The sequence below is a fragment of the Pleurodeles waltl genome, chromosome 9, assembly GCF_031143425.1.
Source record: "Pleurodeles waltl isolate 20211129_DDA chromosome 9, aPleWal1.hap1.20221129, whole genome shotgun sequence".
Lineage (NCBI taxonomy): Eukaryota > Metazoa > Chordata > Amphibia > Caudata > Salamandridae > Pleurodeles > Pleurodeles waltl.
This window is the reverse complement of record NC_090448.1, coordinates 316,076,096-316,091,841: the sequence shown is the minus strand read 5'-3', so window position 1 is coordinate 316,091,841 and position 15,746 is coordinate 316,076,096. Positions and strand designations below refer to the sequence as shown.

Genomic DNA, 15,746 nt, shown 5'->3' with positions numbered 1-15,746 from the left:
TTGCTTTCCCGCTAACAGACCAGTAATGAACTGGAGGCTGGTGTGAGACTATGGGTCGGACAAGGGGTCAAATGTGTTATGTCAGATGGGATTAAATAGTTCATGAGGTCACTTCCTAAAACTCAAATTTCAGCAAATCAACGTCCATGATTGACTAGTACACCATGACTGGTCAGAAGTGTTGTCTAATTAGTTGGGAGCTTATCATTGCATTTGGGCGATGTGATTCTTAAGTGCATTTTGACTATTCAAAAGCAATTCTTCTTATTTCTTGATTTAATGGAAATTATCACCAGTGCTTCCTGATTTGCAGAAAGGGCTTTCCAGTCATTTAGAAATGGCTCGATCTCAACAGTTTCTAATCATTTTATAGTAAAAGGGGCGGGGCCAGGGGGCTGTTACTGGGACAAGGGGGAGTGCACAGCACTACCGCTCCGTGCACATGTATGTTTGGCCGACCTTCTCACGCCGGCCGAACACACATGCGCACTCAGGCTCTCTCCAACCCAGCAATGCAGAGACGGCAGGCAGAGACTTCCACTCTGCTCCATCCAGTCCCAATGCTGCTTTCATGCTGCCAGCAGCATGAAAGCAGCGTTAGGATTGGACGAAGGGCAGGCTGTGAGCCTGTGCCTGCAGTCCAGTGGACGGGTGTGGCACGGAGGAAAAAGGTAAGGTGTTTTTTTTTTTTTTTTTTTAATATAAAAAATTATATACATTTTTTTTTCGGTGTGGTCCCCCTGCCACGTACCGCCCCACCCCTTATCCCTCCCGTGAGCTGCCACTGTGCTATAGGAGAGCCTCACTTCCCAATGCCTTGCTTTGTGCCTTTAGCAACATGCCTCTCCTGTCTTTCCAGCTGCTTGAGTAAGCCACACAGCTGCAGTTGCCTCGTCAAACATAAGCACGTTTAATTAAGCTATCTGGTATAGCTGCCAACACATAGGAATTCCGAAGTCACCGCAGTTCAGAAGAAATCCAGGCTCAGTGCCAGGACTTCACCCACTCGCACCTTAACCAAGACTGACGCTTGGCTCTACATACTGGGCTGGCAAGTGTAACCCAATTATTCCTCCATTCACTAGAACGAACAACAGAATTAAGACCATTAAGACCAGTTGAATGGTCTGGCTCTAACATTTCGGTCCCACCCAACACTGAATAAAACAAGTGTGGTTCGTCAAACAAATTGCTATATCCCCTTTGGCGTCCAGCGTTCTTTTTCTAAGTATGCTGTGAGTACGAGAGGAGGCAACTAGCATTTCTTTTACAAGGAAGAGCTTAGAAAGAGGTGACGGATCACACTGCCCAGAAGTGAGCCAGTAGATTGCTGGTTATGACCCACAATTTAAGATGTCCTGTCATAACCGGATATCTGTTTATAAGTCTAATTGCAATGAATGTCACCTTGTACTTGAAGTTCGTGAGTATTGTCTCATAAGCAGTATATCATGTGGTATAAGACATGTCTCCTAGCTGTGCTTGTAGGTGAATAGTTGTTCTCTCACGCTACACAGACGTTTGAAGGCATGGGCACAGTGGGCTCTGGCCCAGGGCCCCAGCCTTTCAAGGGGCCCCCTGATAGAGCCAGCTCTGTTCTGCAGTGACTCTTTCCATGATGACCCAGCATAATTTATTTTCCTTAAATTTATTTTTAACATGAATAATGTACAAGAGTCAATTACAGATATTTTGCAGAGAAATGTTTATTTTTCATGCGAGGTCCATTTAAAAAAAAAAAAAAAAAGTTATTTTAGATCAAATAGGAACTCACATATGAGAATTAGGAGGGTGTAACAGAAACTATTTTCCGTAATATTAGTTTGCTGCTGTTGTGTTTCAGTACGGAAAAACTCTTCACTATCCCCAAATATTAGATGTAAACACATTCAGAATTCAGACGAGTGTGCCTGTGCCAGTCGGAGACCTGGCCCTGAAAGATCTCAAATTGGATCTTATATTCAAAGCTGTTTTGAACAGGGGCCCCCAAAATATGTTTATCCCTGGGCTGCCAAAATCCTTAAGATGTCCCTGACGCTACATACATGTTTTCAAATGGTGTAAAATCTAATCTGGCTTTCGTGCCTTGGGTAACATGGTACTTGATGTTGAGTACAACCCAATCTTCACACAAGTTTGGACTTCAAACCACAAGGCCCCCCCGAACTGTGGACCCCGTTCACTCGGAAAACCCTACACTTATTCCACTCCACATTTACGGGATGGGCACTCCCTGTAGAGCCCTCCCCATAGGTAAAACCACAACTGCTGGCGGGCTCTGCACCAAAGGGCTGGGGCCCCAAGTAATTTATGAATGTTTGGCAACAAAAAACGCACTAGATTTTCACTAAGTGGTACAAGGAGTAATCTCAGGCCTATAGTGTGCTTGGTTCAATGTTTTTTGCCTTCAGCAAACTGGTATTTCATTCCAACAGGAATCCTGGCATAACCTACCCTTTTCACGCAAACCTAGTTATGTGCATGTCATACTTGTTCATGCAAATAAGACAGAAAGAGGGACAACATGTAACAAGGGTGGGCACTATAGACGTTCTCAAATGTATAATTTACTATTAAAAGTTATACAACGATGCAAAACAATTTATTAAAAAGATAGTTCTGCCTGCTGCAGTGGTACCACTAGTTGGATGATTCCCTAGGAGAGTGGTCTTCAAACTATTTTGCTCTAAGCCCCCTTAACCACAATGTTTTGAAGTCAGTGCCCTCCCCATCCCCCCCAATTATGACAAGAATAGTGAGAGTGAGAGGGACAGGACTGAGCTCCAGGGCGGCACATAGGAGATCATATCAGGGTTATTTTTCTGTAGCCCATTATCCACACTATTTTTGAGACTTATAAAAGTGTAAATACACCAATGCCCCTTCCTCCAAGCCATCTTTTTCATGGTATCCAAGGCTCTCGCTACTTTCCTCCTTTTCCTGGACCATTACTCTGAGACACAAGTGGTCCAGACAGTCCGAGTGCTGCATCTGAACATGACCCTGCTGGCCTCCTCGTTGTGGTGCCTGTTACCTGAAAGAGTACAAATGTGTGTAATTGGTTAATCACCAAATGTAAAGGCTGCTTAGGAGCCAGTACAGGCTTTAATTGATGGAATCACTTGAAGCTTCATGGTGACAATGAGTTATTCTTTTTGATACTTAATGTCAGGGTGTTATAAGTAGGGGCGGGTGGTGAGCTCACTTGTGCTGGTGGAGTTAAGGCAGTTTTTGGCACTCCGCGCTCTGCTTGGAGTGTGGAGTTCGGCAAAAAACTCCGCTAGCCCGGCAGCTCACCGACGTGTGCACTGCAGCCCAGATATGGGCTACACAGCACAAGTGCAGACAGTCTGCGCTTGCGTATGTGGCCCATAACTAGGCTTCACTTTACACGCAGCACAAAAAAACATTTGGCACACTCTACGACAGGCTTTGCTTACTGCTGGTTGGCGGCATGGAGCTGCTGCAGAGGGGCTACACCGGTGCCAGCTCCGGATCCAGGCCTCCCTCCTTTCACTGTCATCAGCAGCCTGGGGTCAGGGGGCAGAGAGCAGCAGAGAGCCAGGCCGCTGGCAATGGGGACCCTCCTGCATCCAGTTAAGACCCTCAATTCTCTTCTATCTTACATGGGCCCTGGCACTGGGCCTGGACAGTATTTGCATATGAAGAGGGTCGGTGCTTGGAAGTCTAAAGACCTCTGCCCAAAACCATTGTCTAAACAGTTGGGCTGGAGCTGTGTAGTGTATTTGGGCAGCACAAGATTGCTTTTTTATATACTGGAAGTGACATTTCTTCTAAATAGGTGTAACCCAAGACGTCCCATTGCTTTAAATGAGAGCCCTATCTTCTAGTTACACCAAGGAGCAGTAGACTTTGACGTTAAGTCCAACAGCAGATTGACTCACCTACCATTCTATTGTTCAATATTAGTTAAAAGTAGCACCTCAAAGCTTAACATCACCAATAACATGCATAGCGAAATTAGTATAATTGAACAGTCCTCCAAGATCAAAATAAAAAATGAACAGAAATAAAATGACAAGTAGGAAATAAACACAAAAAACGTTTCCTATTGAACTGAAAAATAACCACGAAGGGAAATAAAACAAACGGAGTTTGCCTCACACTGCCTGTAGCAACCCCGCTGAACTGGTGTACTGCAGTCAGCAAAGGACAACAAGTCCCAAATCCTTCTTTGGACTACACATATCAATGTATACGCACCATTTCATGCTACAGAAAAGTGGCATGCTACTCTCCTAGCACTTTTTTGCATCAGTATATGCTATGAGTACAGAGCTGCTTATCCAGTAGAAGTTCTGGCCCGTTCACACCTCTTATTTGTCATTCTTTAGCAGATTAAGTTTAAAGATTTCTGGTTACTTCTGTGCCGGCCTGACTAGCCCATACTACGGCACGGCAGACACTATGGGGTATAGAAAATAGACTGGAGTCTAATAATGCATGAGGTCTTCCTGTTGGGCACCTTTAAACCACAACAAAATTATTAACTTGCACACAGCCATCTTTGCAGTATGGGATGGATGATTCAGAGGGGCACGTTTGATTTGAAAGACTTACTCATAATTAAATCACTTTAGCTCTTCATTAGTATTTCAAAACTGCACTATTGCGCGGACTGCTATCTACCGTATTTTAGTTTGTTCCTTGACGTTGTTGGCATGTTCGGTAGCCAGAATATGCTGTCTGACTCAGTGTTTCAAAGATTAACCATGGGAAGGACGCGGCCTTCAAATTCCTCCCTATAAGTTTATCAACAAATCATAATCTCTTCGAATTCTGATCTCTGAACTTGTAATAGTTTGAGCACTTGTTTGCTGGTTGATAAATTTGCTGCCTTTTTAGGTTGTCCCTCGAGAAGCCTTCAGGGATTCGCTTTTGGCAAGGAGCAGGGGGAGAGCAGTTAGTGATATTTTAGCATAGTTGCTGTCGTGCCATTACTAATAGTTTAACGGATAGTTTAACGGATAGTGCGGATAGTGCATAGGGCAGAGCAAAATGGTGTGTTAATGTTCAAAAAAGCGATGTGAATTATTTTGTCATTTTTTGGTATCCGAAGAAGTTCTGAATCCAGACCTGAATTGTACCTATGTATATCATTTCTACTGTTCCCTGTGTGACCAAGGGCATGTATTAATGCACATCTAGCTGTGGCTTTAAACTCCGTATGTCAGGTTTCTCTGTACATGCAGTAAAGATTTCTAAACCGCTGATTTGGAGACAACAGATTCATAGATTCATAGCTTCATGTGGGCCAATTCCGACGTGGCACCACAGCACATAAGGAAGGAGGCCTGGGAATCCTAATCTTTTAAAGTGTTGTCAAAAGATGGGGGTCCTTTCATGTAGCAGGGCAACATGGAGCAAGGGCTGGGAGCCATTGTGGTGTGCAAGCTTAGCATTTGGTAAGAAAGTGTGATAGTGTTTTACCCTGACCTTAACAGAGGATGGCGATGGGGATCCATGAAATAAGTGGGAGTGGAGAAGGAAGGGGCACAATAAGTCCTAATTGAAAGCATAAAAGAGAGCAAAGGTATTGAGAGTGAGCAACAGGAAAGCAAGACTGAGGATGAGGCAGGAATGTTTTTGTTCTGCCCATGCCTTTAATTTAAAGCAGAGCTGTGTATCATTCTGAAGGTATGATTTGCAATCATCAGAAGTGATAGTAAAGAATGTGAAGATCTGATAAATTCTTTTACACTGAAAATAATCAATGACCGGATGGCGCACCTGTCCTTAAACAACAGTGGAGAGTCACATCAACCAGTTGCTACAGTGCTGCCCCAAGAAGATTGTGGACTAATTTCCTCCTAAACCAAACTATGCTTTCTTGAACCGGCGTAGGTGTCCTGATGAGCTCTGTATAAACAGCAACTGCTTCTTTCTGCACACATAGGAAGTTCTATTATCTGAAAGTTATAGCATTTGCTTGGGAAGTGCAAGTTTGCCTGTTCATAGTTGATTAGATGCTGGTGGTTCAAGAGTGATGAAGTATGTCTTCTGTGTTGCATGTAGAAGTGGGCATCCTCTTATAATGATTTGTGGAACTGCTGCTGCCACTAGTTAATATTCAAAGCAGAAGGGCTTGGTGCAGGCACACCTATTCTCTTTACTCACTTGTGTTGTAGATTCTAAAAAATGGCCCATTTTAGAGGTGGCAAAGTTTGAGGAGGTAAGGTAAAAGATAATGCGTACTTCTCAGCATAGCACCCCTACCATAAGTACGTTTCGCAATGCATCACATGTCGAGGAATGGTTCCCGTTATTCAATTAGCATGGTCTGACCTTTTAGAAACCGCTCACTCCTTTTTTGGTAACTTTGATGTTGCATTAAACAGGAGACCCACAGGTCCAGAAGTGATTAGTTCCACAGATCTGGTGTCATGCACTTTGCGTTAATTAATGATAACATATCGAATTGTCTGGAAGATGGGGTGCGTTCGGGAGAGAAGCAGTCGGTGGGATGTCTCTGGGATTGGAGAGGACATTCCGCTGGTGGAGCAGGTGCAAGATCGGATCATGTTCTGGAGATCTTGGCCTTCTTCAGGTTCCTGCTGTGCTGGCTTGGCTCCCTGCAGAGAGGCATCGCTCAGTCTTCCTACCCACCAGGCTGTTCTGTCCTGCACCTGTGCTACTGCTGGCTAGGAAGTCAGTGAGTGCCTGTAGTGGAAATGAATAAGACTGGCTTCAGGAGATGGAAACATCTTGCTGACATGGTTCCATTTTCGGCCACCATACCCGAGGAAGGCTCAACAGTGTCTTCTTTTGCTGCATATTGAAAGTGAAGTATTGTCCTGTGTAATCGTAGGTGAGTGATTCATCACTGACCTTTGTTAGCCCTGTTATTGTGTGCCTGAAAATCACTCTAAACACAATTTACCAGCATGCAGTTTTGGAGCTCGAGCTCTAGTATATTTTTTCTGAAACCATGGTGGACAGGGTCTTTCTCTCTCCTCTCAGGATATGAGCCGGTAGCTCAGTCAGAGATGTTAATGGTTGTTGTAACTGTACGTGGATGCTCATTCATTTTGCTTCATCCAGTAATGCCATGAAATTGTGTTTAATCAGAAGACCTTTCTATCTAGCTTCTGAGTGAGTTGAGGCATGTATTAGTGTCAGAGTCACTTAAAACAGTCCACCCAATAACCACCACAAATTTCCAAGCCTTCTATGATGAACCCATATTGACATCCCTATCAGCAGTGAGTCATCGTATTGAAACACAGAATTGTCATGGATTACTGTTTGTAAATGGTTGTACTACTTCTAATGAGAGTTGATTGCATAGTTAAAACCCAGAATCAGGAGTCTGACTGAGGGAGAATAGGTGTGAGTAAAGGAGAACTCACAAGGCCTGATTTAGATCTCGGTGGAGGGGTAACTTCGTCGCAGTAGTGACGAACATCCCGTCCGCCGAAATCCAAACACCATTATTATCTGTAGTATCCCCTCCTCAGAGATAGAAATCAGGCCATTATTATCCAACTGATCGCAACCATGCTGTTAGGTGGGACTTGGTGGGTAATGAATGACACATGGCCAAACTGTGTAATAAATGGCACAAGGATGATCAGACCACTTCCTCACACTAGAGTAACCTGAGAGGAAAACTTTTTCCCATGCTATATTTCTAAAAATGTTCCACTGAAATCCTGTTATACAACTGTCAAGCCCCCAGGAGAAGAATAGGTGCTGATATAAAAAGTATATTTCAACCGCCCTCAGGCCTCAAACAGACTTTTATGCTGCGTGAGAACTTGCAACTGTGGGGAAAGAATTAACTGGAGTTGCTTAACCTGTTTTATGCACCGACTCTGAATGATTCTATCCGCTTCTGCCACGAAGAAATGTTATTGGTACAACCAGTGTCATGTTAAGGATTTTTGGGGGACCAAAGACATTGAAGCCCTTACGAGAGAGAACTGTATTGTAGTATACTTACGCTTTCAGAAATTAGGGCATACAAATACAGCTGAAAGAACAGTTCTCAGAAGAAGGCTTGGATAAGCACTCATAAAGAAAATTCTTTTTGGCTTGGAACTAGGTTTTTTGTTGAAGGAATAATCTGTTTGTGGAATTCAATGTCTAAGCATCCTGTTCATCCCTTTGAAAGGAAGGTGAGGGTGTCTTGGTGATGCTTAGTAGACTAGTGCATTATAATATAGGACAAATGCACATAACACATAAACTGTTAGTTTTGGTTGCTGGAAAATCGTGATCGCAGATTAATCTGCAATCTAATTATTTTTTATCCTAAACTCCCTTTTCCTGCTTTATCCCTCTTCTCCTCTTATTTTATCAGGGGGCCTCTAAAAGGTGGGGCCCTGGGCAGTTGTCCACTTTTCTCATGTTTTTTAGTTTTTTTAACATATGTGGCTACCACTGTGAGTTGCTCTGAGACTCCATCTTAAACATCTTGTACACATCTCCTATTTAACTTATGCGTAGCCTTACACTCATGCCGTACATTACTTACCTACATGTTGTGCAATTCTCCATATGTTCCAATCCCTTCCTAAACATGTCCTTTCAAGCCTCCCACACTCATCCATCATACCCCCGACACTACTGAGATACTTGGTGTCCTCCCCCCTCGCAAATATGGCAAACCTTCCCCATGCTTTTTACACTCCTTGTATGTCCTTCCTCTTCACAATAATTTCTGAAATACACAGCACACTGGACACTCAATGTCCTTTCCACTCCATACTGAAGACTACAGAAGTCCATCTGACTCTGAAAACCTCTTAATTCCTATTTTCTCTTGTCATGTTGCTTTAGTCTTCTGTTCTATTCTGATATCCTAATTGTTCTACCTAGGACCCATAGAGAGAACTAGCTGCATTCTATTTTGAGAGGTGCAAGCATGACATAAAATCCCCCCCACTTTTTGATCACAAATGTACTTCCTCCTAGTTTAAGCTTCCTGGTCTTTGCTTTGCTCCTTGGGCTGTCATGCAGAACTGACTACTTTCTGAATGTTGCTAATATTTTAGTTAACATGTTGTCCACACCATGTGTGGTTTCAAATATACTCTATCCATATCTGCCTTTTGCATCGTCTTCATCCCTTCATGCATGAAAGCCCTTACTTTTGCTCATTATCACAAAGTGAATAATGTGATGGTACACAGGCCATGGTTTACCTTTACATGGTAAAAAAGTTGAATGTATTTGTATTTTGATTTGTGAAGTGTTACCTGGATTAGTTTGAGGTATACTACATACAAGAGCAAGGCTGATGTCATTGTTAGGTCGAGGATAGCAGTGGGCAAGCACTGCTTTTCCAACTTGTTGGTATGTATCTGGGATTTTTATCCATGCCCACCGCACGCCCATCACTATCACTTGTTCATGGACTTGCCCTTCAAAAATCTTTTATTTTGTTGGTAAATGCTTTACATTTGTCCCTCCTTGGGGCGGTTTAGTTACCGCCTTGGACATCACCCCTGTTACATGGCTAATTGCACTTTTGCTGATATGTTTGACTGCAAGCAAACTTTTTTCCTTTTGTGTGCTGCTTCACGCTGATACCGTGGCGCTTTGAATCTGCTTGCTTATGTGACACTGTATTACTTTTTATTTTAAATTTATGTGTCAAGAAACGTCCGGTTAGGAGTTTACAACGCTAATAGCTCTAACTCAGGCAAATGCGAGACCCATTGCATTGCAAATGCTTATTAAAATCAGTGTTCAAATTTCAAGTAAAGGATCCAGCCTTGAAATGATGCCCCAGACACTTGATCTTCTACCACTTAGTATGATGGCTTTGCAGCAATGGTAAGAATCCTTGTCTTGTATCCGCAACTCAATAGCAGGGGCTCTTCTGAAAATTAGATTGGTTGTATAACCACAAGTGGCTTACTCGAAAAGCATTGATGGGTGACTTTACTAGAATTTGTCTGCAGTAGAAACTTATACTCTTGGAGTTCCATACATGTTTGAATTTCAGTGCACATGAAATGAAAGTAAGCCTTCCTTCATTACTGATCCCTCCGTACCACTATCTTGTTGCAGAATTGAAGTCAACAGGGACGGCGCACTTCTTCAGCTTCCTGCTCAACACTACAGATTACCGTATCTTGCTCAAGGATGAGGACCACGACCGCATGTATGTGGGGAGCAAGGACTACATTCTATCCTTGGATCTGCATGACATCAACCGGGAACCTCTGATCGTAAGCACTGTTTCAAATTTCCTCTTCTTTATACAGCCGTTCAGCTCTTAATAAGGTCTCGAGTGTTGTTCCCTCTCCTTTGCTGTAAAATTGGGGGATTTCAGTGCACTTTGGCTGTTGTTTTTTTTTTTTTTTTTTTTTTTTTTTTTTTAAATCCACAACTGAGTAAATTAATATGGATTCTCACAGATACCAGTTCACTTATGTCCACAGGCCAACATCATAGCCTTTTACATTTCCAATGTCTCCAGATAGTTGAGGGAAGGAAAGAACGTTCAGTATATAAGGAGGTTATGCTTTTTAGTATATTTTGATATTCAAAAGTCTGCATCTGAAAAGTTAAATATGTTGTTTAAGGTAGCCAGGTGTGGATTTTGCCTTTTTGAGGGAGCTCCAGAGGAAGTAGTACATTTTCTTATTACAGAAATTGTTGATGGTAAAGACTAGTAGTCAACATTTTGACTATGCCTTCCTACTATATTTCAACGTCCATTGTTTTATCCTCGCTTCTTTACCGGTTTAACCTCTTTTTAGCACCAGTATTTTTATTAAGACCTCTTCCTACCATGTAAGCCCTAAAGCATCTATATCCAAAGTGTGCCCCTTCATTGTCACTAGCCCTAGCCTTCTGTACGCTACAAGTACCATTGTCTGTGCCTCTGCTCAGACCATCTCTGTTTGGAGTCTCCAATTAAGCTTCCATATCTAAGTTGCCATTCACTGTTCCATTTTCATATATGATGTATATAAAATTCCTAATAGCTTTGCGTGTGCAACATCATCCAGTCTTCTCCTTTCATGACCCATCTAACCCATGTAGTGTTTCACGAAAAATGATGCTACATATTTCATTTGTCTTGCCCATATTGAACTGTAAACCCCCTCACCATATACTGTTTGTTCTGTATTCACAGCAGCTTCTATAAGCATTATCCCACCACTTCTAACCCCACCTTTAACGTCTTCACCCAGTGCCTGCTTCAAACTGATTGACTACATGTCTCTATCACTTAAAGTTTTCATCTGCATCCTCACCATTATCCATCCACAAACTCATATACCCATTTTGCGTTATTCCTTACACCATCCATCTCAGTGATGGCTAGAACAGCTGCTAACTACCTCCCAGCAGTATATGATCACTTCCAGCCATGCCAGCATTGCCTCTTTCCACGTAGATGTTACACCAAACACATCAGAAATAAACTGTTGCTTTCCATGTCTTGTACTCTACAAGACTGTTGCAAGACACCTAATCAACCTCCACCACGGCATCATCTGATATTCATCCAATCAACCTGATTACCCCTTCCAACAACAGTGGTGGAGTCGAGATGAGTCTTAAACTCTAACTATCCCAAGGAAGAGAAAGAAGAAGCACTGCAAAGGAAGCACATAATTTTGGAGTGGACTAAATTGTCAGGGGCAGTCTATTTTTGTATTTGCTCTCTGCGTAGATCATCTCATGAGTGTTTCACATCATTTGCTCCTGCTTGCCTTTACTCAGTTTGAATGTGCTAAGCCGTAGACGGAATCAAAAGGCTTGGTGAACGTGTTAGTGCTGCCAGTTTTCAGTGTGGTCTTGCTGTGTAGCATGAAGGAGGGTAGATTAATTCTTTCATGACACAAGAAGAGTTTTAACTTTGCAAGTCCATGGAGGTACGGTCAGTCAAAAGTATTACTTGTGGAGCGAAAAGTGTTTGAACGCTGCTGTGTACATGGAGTTCAGTTTTGCGTTATAAATTGTGTTATAAATGTGCCAATATGGCACTGAGGTGCCCTCGGGACATGCTCACACAGCTTCTGTCTGTTTTTTTTTTTTTTTTTTTACAGATTCACTGGCCAGCTTCAGAGCAACGGATAGAAGAGTGTGTTTTGTCGGGAAAGAACAACAATGTAAGTATTCTAAGAAATAAAGCTGACATTTGGGAGTAAATGTCCACAGTATGTTGGACTTTGCCTGAGAAAGTCTCTTGCCCTTTATCACCTGAATCACCTAGAAGGTACACCATTCAGGTCAGACACTCCATATCAAGAAAAGCTCCTCTTGAACCAGGTACTGAACTGTGCAAAAGGGTTGTTTTTCCAGAGCGATTTACAGTCACAAAAGCCGTGGCTGTACAGTGATGTCATTCAGTCACAAACACAGCGATAACCTGAAAGGGAACCATAGGTCTAGTAGGAGTTACAGAAATGCAACTCTTACTTGCTTTCAAGTCATGCGCTTCCAATAGCATACAGCTTACACATGCAAGACTTCAAGAAGCACCTTGCCCTATGGAGCTTAATACAAGTGAGACTGGTGGAAGGTTGAAAGCCCCACCCTTGCGACACAAGCCCAGTTGAGATCCATTGATAATGTGACAGTAGGAAATCAGCAGTAGGTGAATGGAAGTGAGACCAGGGAGATAAATGGAAAGCCACAGAGACTGAGGTCTAGGTTGAGGAAAGGAGTTGAGCCAGTGCTTAATTGCACAATAAGTGTCTGGGCCCAAAGTTTTGCTCTGAGGTTCATAACAAGCTTCCCAATGGTGAGGGTGCCACTACCAGGGCTGTGTAGTCTTGATTACACATCATACCTGTTTCATCCCGTACCAGGCACTTCCTACCTATTTAACTGCCTATTGCGGTTCTTTTTCATCTCTGCTTTCTCCCCTTGTAACTTTTTTTTTTTTCGGTCTTTCTCTCTGGCTTCATTTTTTTGTTTTTTTTGTTCTGTTTATTGCTCTGAATCTAAGTCTGATGAGTAAAAATAAGTGCCTGTGCCTAAAAATGCATGCTCGTGGACACCACCAGCAACCATCGGCTCACAGTAAGGAATGTGTTGGACTGAGACAGAGTTTAGGTGCACATAACAAAAATGAGAGGGCATAATTTCAAGGTTGACAGTAGGAGAAAGGCTAAATTCATTGCGGAATACCCTGCTGAGAAGCACAAATGTCAGAGTGATGAGGGAGCAAGGAAAGTTTTACCTTTGGATAGGTTGGGTGAGCTGTCTGTCTTATGGAGCTGACAATACTTTGATATTTACCAGGGTTTTCTCAGGCCCATTGCACCTTGCAGTGATGCAGCGGGACAAGAAACACCTTTTATGCTTTGTGCACTTTTCACACCTGAAAGGGAAGTTGCAGAACCTATATTTGTCTACGATAGAACAGCTCATCCCTTTATTCTTGCATGGCTTTTGCACAGCTCTTAATTGGATTGTGGGACCGTGCAGGCTGCAATATCCCTTTCAAAATATGAAAACCAGTGGAATATCATGCCTCTTTCTCTGTCCGGTCCAAACCAAAGGCCATCATTCAATAATGAGCTCAGCTGTTGGCTTTTCTTTGTGGTTTTGGGAGCAATCAGTAACATTCAGCTTCTCAGCATTAAGTCAGTTTGGGACAGGACGTGTGTGATGGCTATTGCTTCACCCAGGGATGTTGCACGACTAAGCAAATGCCAGCCATCAAAAACTGGGAAGTGAACATTTTCTGCAGAACCACGGTGTGCACATCTCTTGTCCGCTCGGTTAAGTCACAGAAAGTGGAAGAATTAATCTTAACAAACACACAGTCCTGAGAACTAGACTCCACCTTGGATTCCTTACCATGATACCAAAGCTATCACAACACAGGCATGTCTGAACTCTTTCAGGTCCGTTCTACTCCTGGGTTGGGCATTTTTGAAGGTGCAAGCCAGTACAACAGAATGCCCTTCCCATGAGACCTGCATCTGTAAATATCTGTTTCCCTCTCATTGCCAAACACCTCCCTGTTCACAGCAGGCAAAGCAGCAGAAATCTTCATTCCTGGAAACCTAAGCTGCCAAATCATTATTCTCAACAGTTTGTCACTCTGTAGCACTAAATGTAAGCCAACAATCCTACATACCTTGCTATCTTCTCTTAAGATCGCCAGTCCCTTTTTTTCATTCCTTTTCTCTTCTTCCCTTCTTTCCCTTCTCATATACCCTTCTCTCCTCCAGCTGCAGTTGATTAGTTCACCTTGGACCATCCTCGATCCTACATCCTTCCTTTCCTTTGCAGCCTCCTTCCTTCGTCTTCTGCAACCTCCTAGTTCGCTTTCTGCTCAAGCTTGAACACTACTGTCAGTGTATATTTTCTATCTATAGATGAGCACACTGTTTTATCAACGTGACGTAAATGTGTAATCTGCTTGTAGCCGAATAATATACTACTTCTGCACCGCAGTTGCCTATATCATGCTTTGTACCAGTTAACCTATGTTTGCCAAGCACTCTGATATACCGGGGTCACATTCTTACTGTAAAGAATGGCATGAACAAACTGATAATATGTATATACTGTTGTAGGAAACATCTTCTTAGGTTTTTAACTAATTTGGGAAATGTCACAGTTTAAAGTAAACACACAATGGGTGTAAAACCAATTGTAATACATACCTCAAAGCAATTAGAAGTTTGGATGCTGAAAAGACACTAGAGACTTAAGCAGAATATCCTCATACTGTGCATTATTATAAGGTACACATGTTTTGCAGTACACTCGAAATTGTCAGGCTGTGTGCTACAAACATGCACCTCAACAGTGGCGGTGCACCCTCACTAGCACCCTTCCATCCCCATTTCATCATCCGGTTTCTCTGATGTCAGAAATTCCTCTCTGAAAATATTGTGGTTTTTTCGCCTGCCCAGCACATCTTACAGAACCAGTAGGGTTTTGGCACTTTTTTCCCAAGACATATATTGAACATTGCCTTGTTATTTGTTGTTACAACATGAATACAGAATTGGCTGATATCCTTTTGAGGCAGATGTTTCCCTCAATCCCTCATGAATCCGCGTACCCCAAGCATTGTGTTTCCAAACTGAGAGTTGACAGCATTATCGAGTTCAGCTTTGTTTTTGTTTTTTTACTTGTTAATTTGATCATAAAAGAATGCATACTGGCAAATTGGAGCGAGGGAGCTCCCAGCTCTCCAACTTTCAGTAATACTAATAATACAGAGCCGAAGGGGTGTGAGGGAGCTCCCTGCTGTATAGAGCTGGTAGTCAGTCACTCTACAGGAAGAGGGTTGTGAGGAGCCGGTGCTGCGTAGTGTCCCGTTGTTTTGTCAGACCTCCTTGAGGTGTGAACTCGAAGGCGCAGTCGATGGGAAATGAGAGGTCAGAGTTCGCCAAGCTGCTTCCTGTCTGAAACCCACACCAGCTCACCAGCTGAAACTGTGTTGGTTTTCGCTCTTCTTCATCTGGACTTGACCTTGAGAATACTTAGTCCGTCCTTTTCTCAGCTGTTGCTGTTCCATTCGAGCTGTGTTAGAATTTCTTTGAATTTACCACACACCCACGGCTATGTGCGTTTGTTTTTCCGCCCCAGTTTCAAAGGGAACTTTCGTCCCCGCGGCCAAAACAGAAGCCGGTTGTAAATCCCCCCCGAACCGCTGGCCGGGCCCGTCACGGAAGCGAAGGCTTTAAGGAGGAAACCGAACTCCGGCGCTGCTGCTTGGAAACAATACAGCGCGGGGCTGGCTGGCCGCCTCGCCCCCACCTCCGACTGATCAAATATTTATTCAGCTAATT

The 15,746-nt window shown here is 43.1% G+C and overlaps 1 protein-coding gene across 3 annotated transcripts in view; it reads left to right on the top strand.

The window, feature by feature from the left end:
• SEMA3F (semaphorin 3F) overlaps positions 1-15,746 on the top strand; it is a 274,062-nt gene that overhangs the window by 163,268 nt on the left and 95,048 nt on the right. For all 3 annotated transcript variants that reach the window (XM_069206827.1, XM_069206825.1, XM_069206826.1), the window contains 2 exons: positions 10,039-10,199; positions 12,033-12,095. In XM_069206827.1, coding sequence (XP_069062928.1) covers positions 10,039-10,199; positions 12,033-12,095 — 224 coding nt within the window. The remainder of the gene's footprint in view (positions 1-10,038; positions 10,200-12,032; positions 12,096-15,746) is intronic.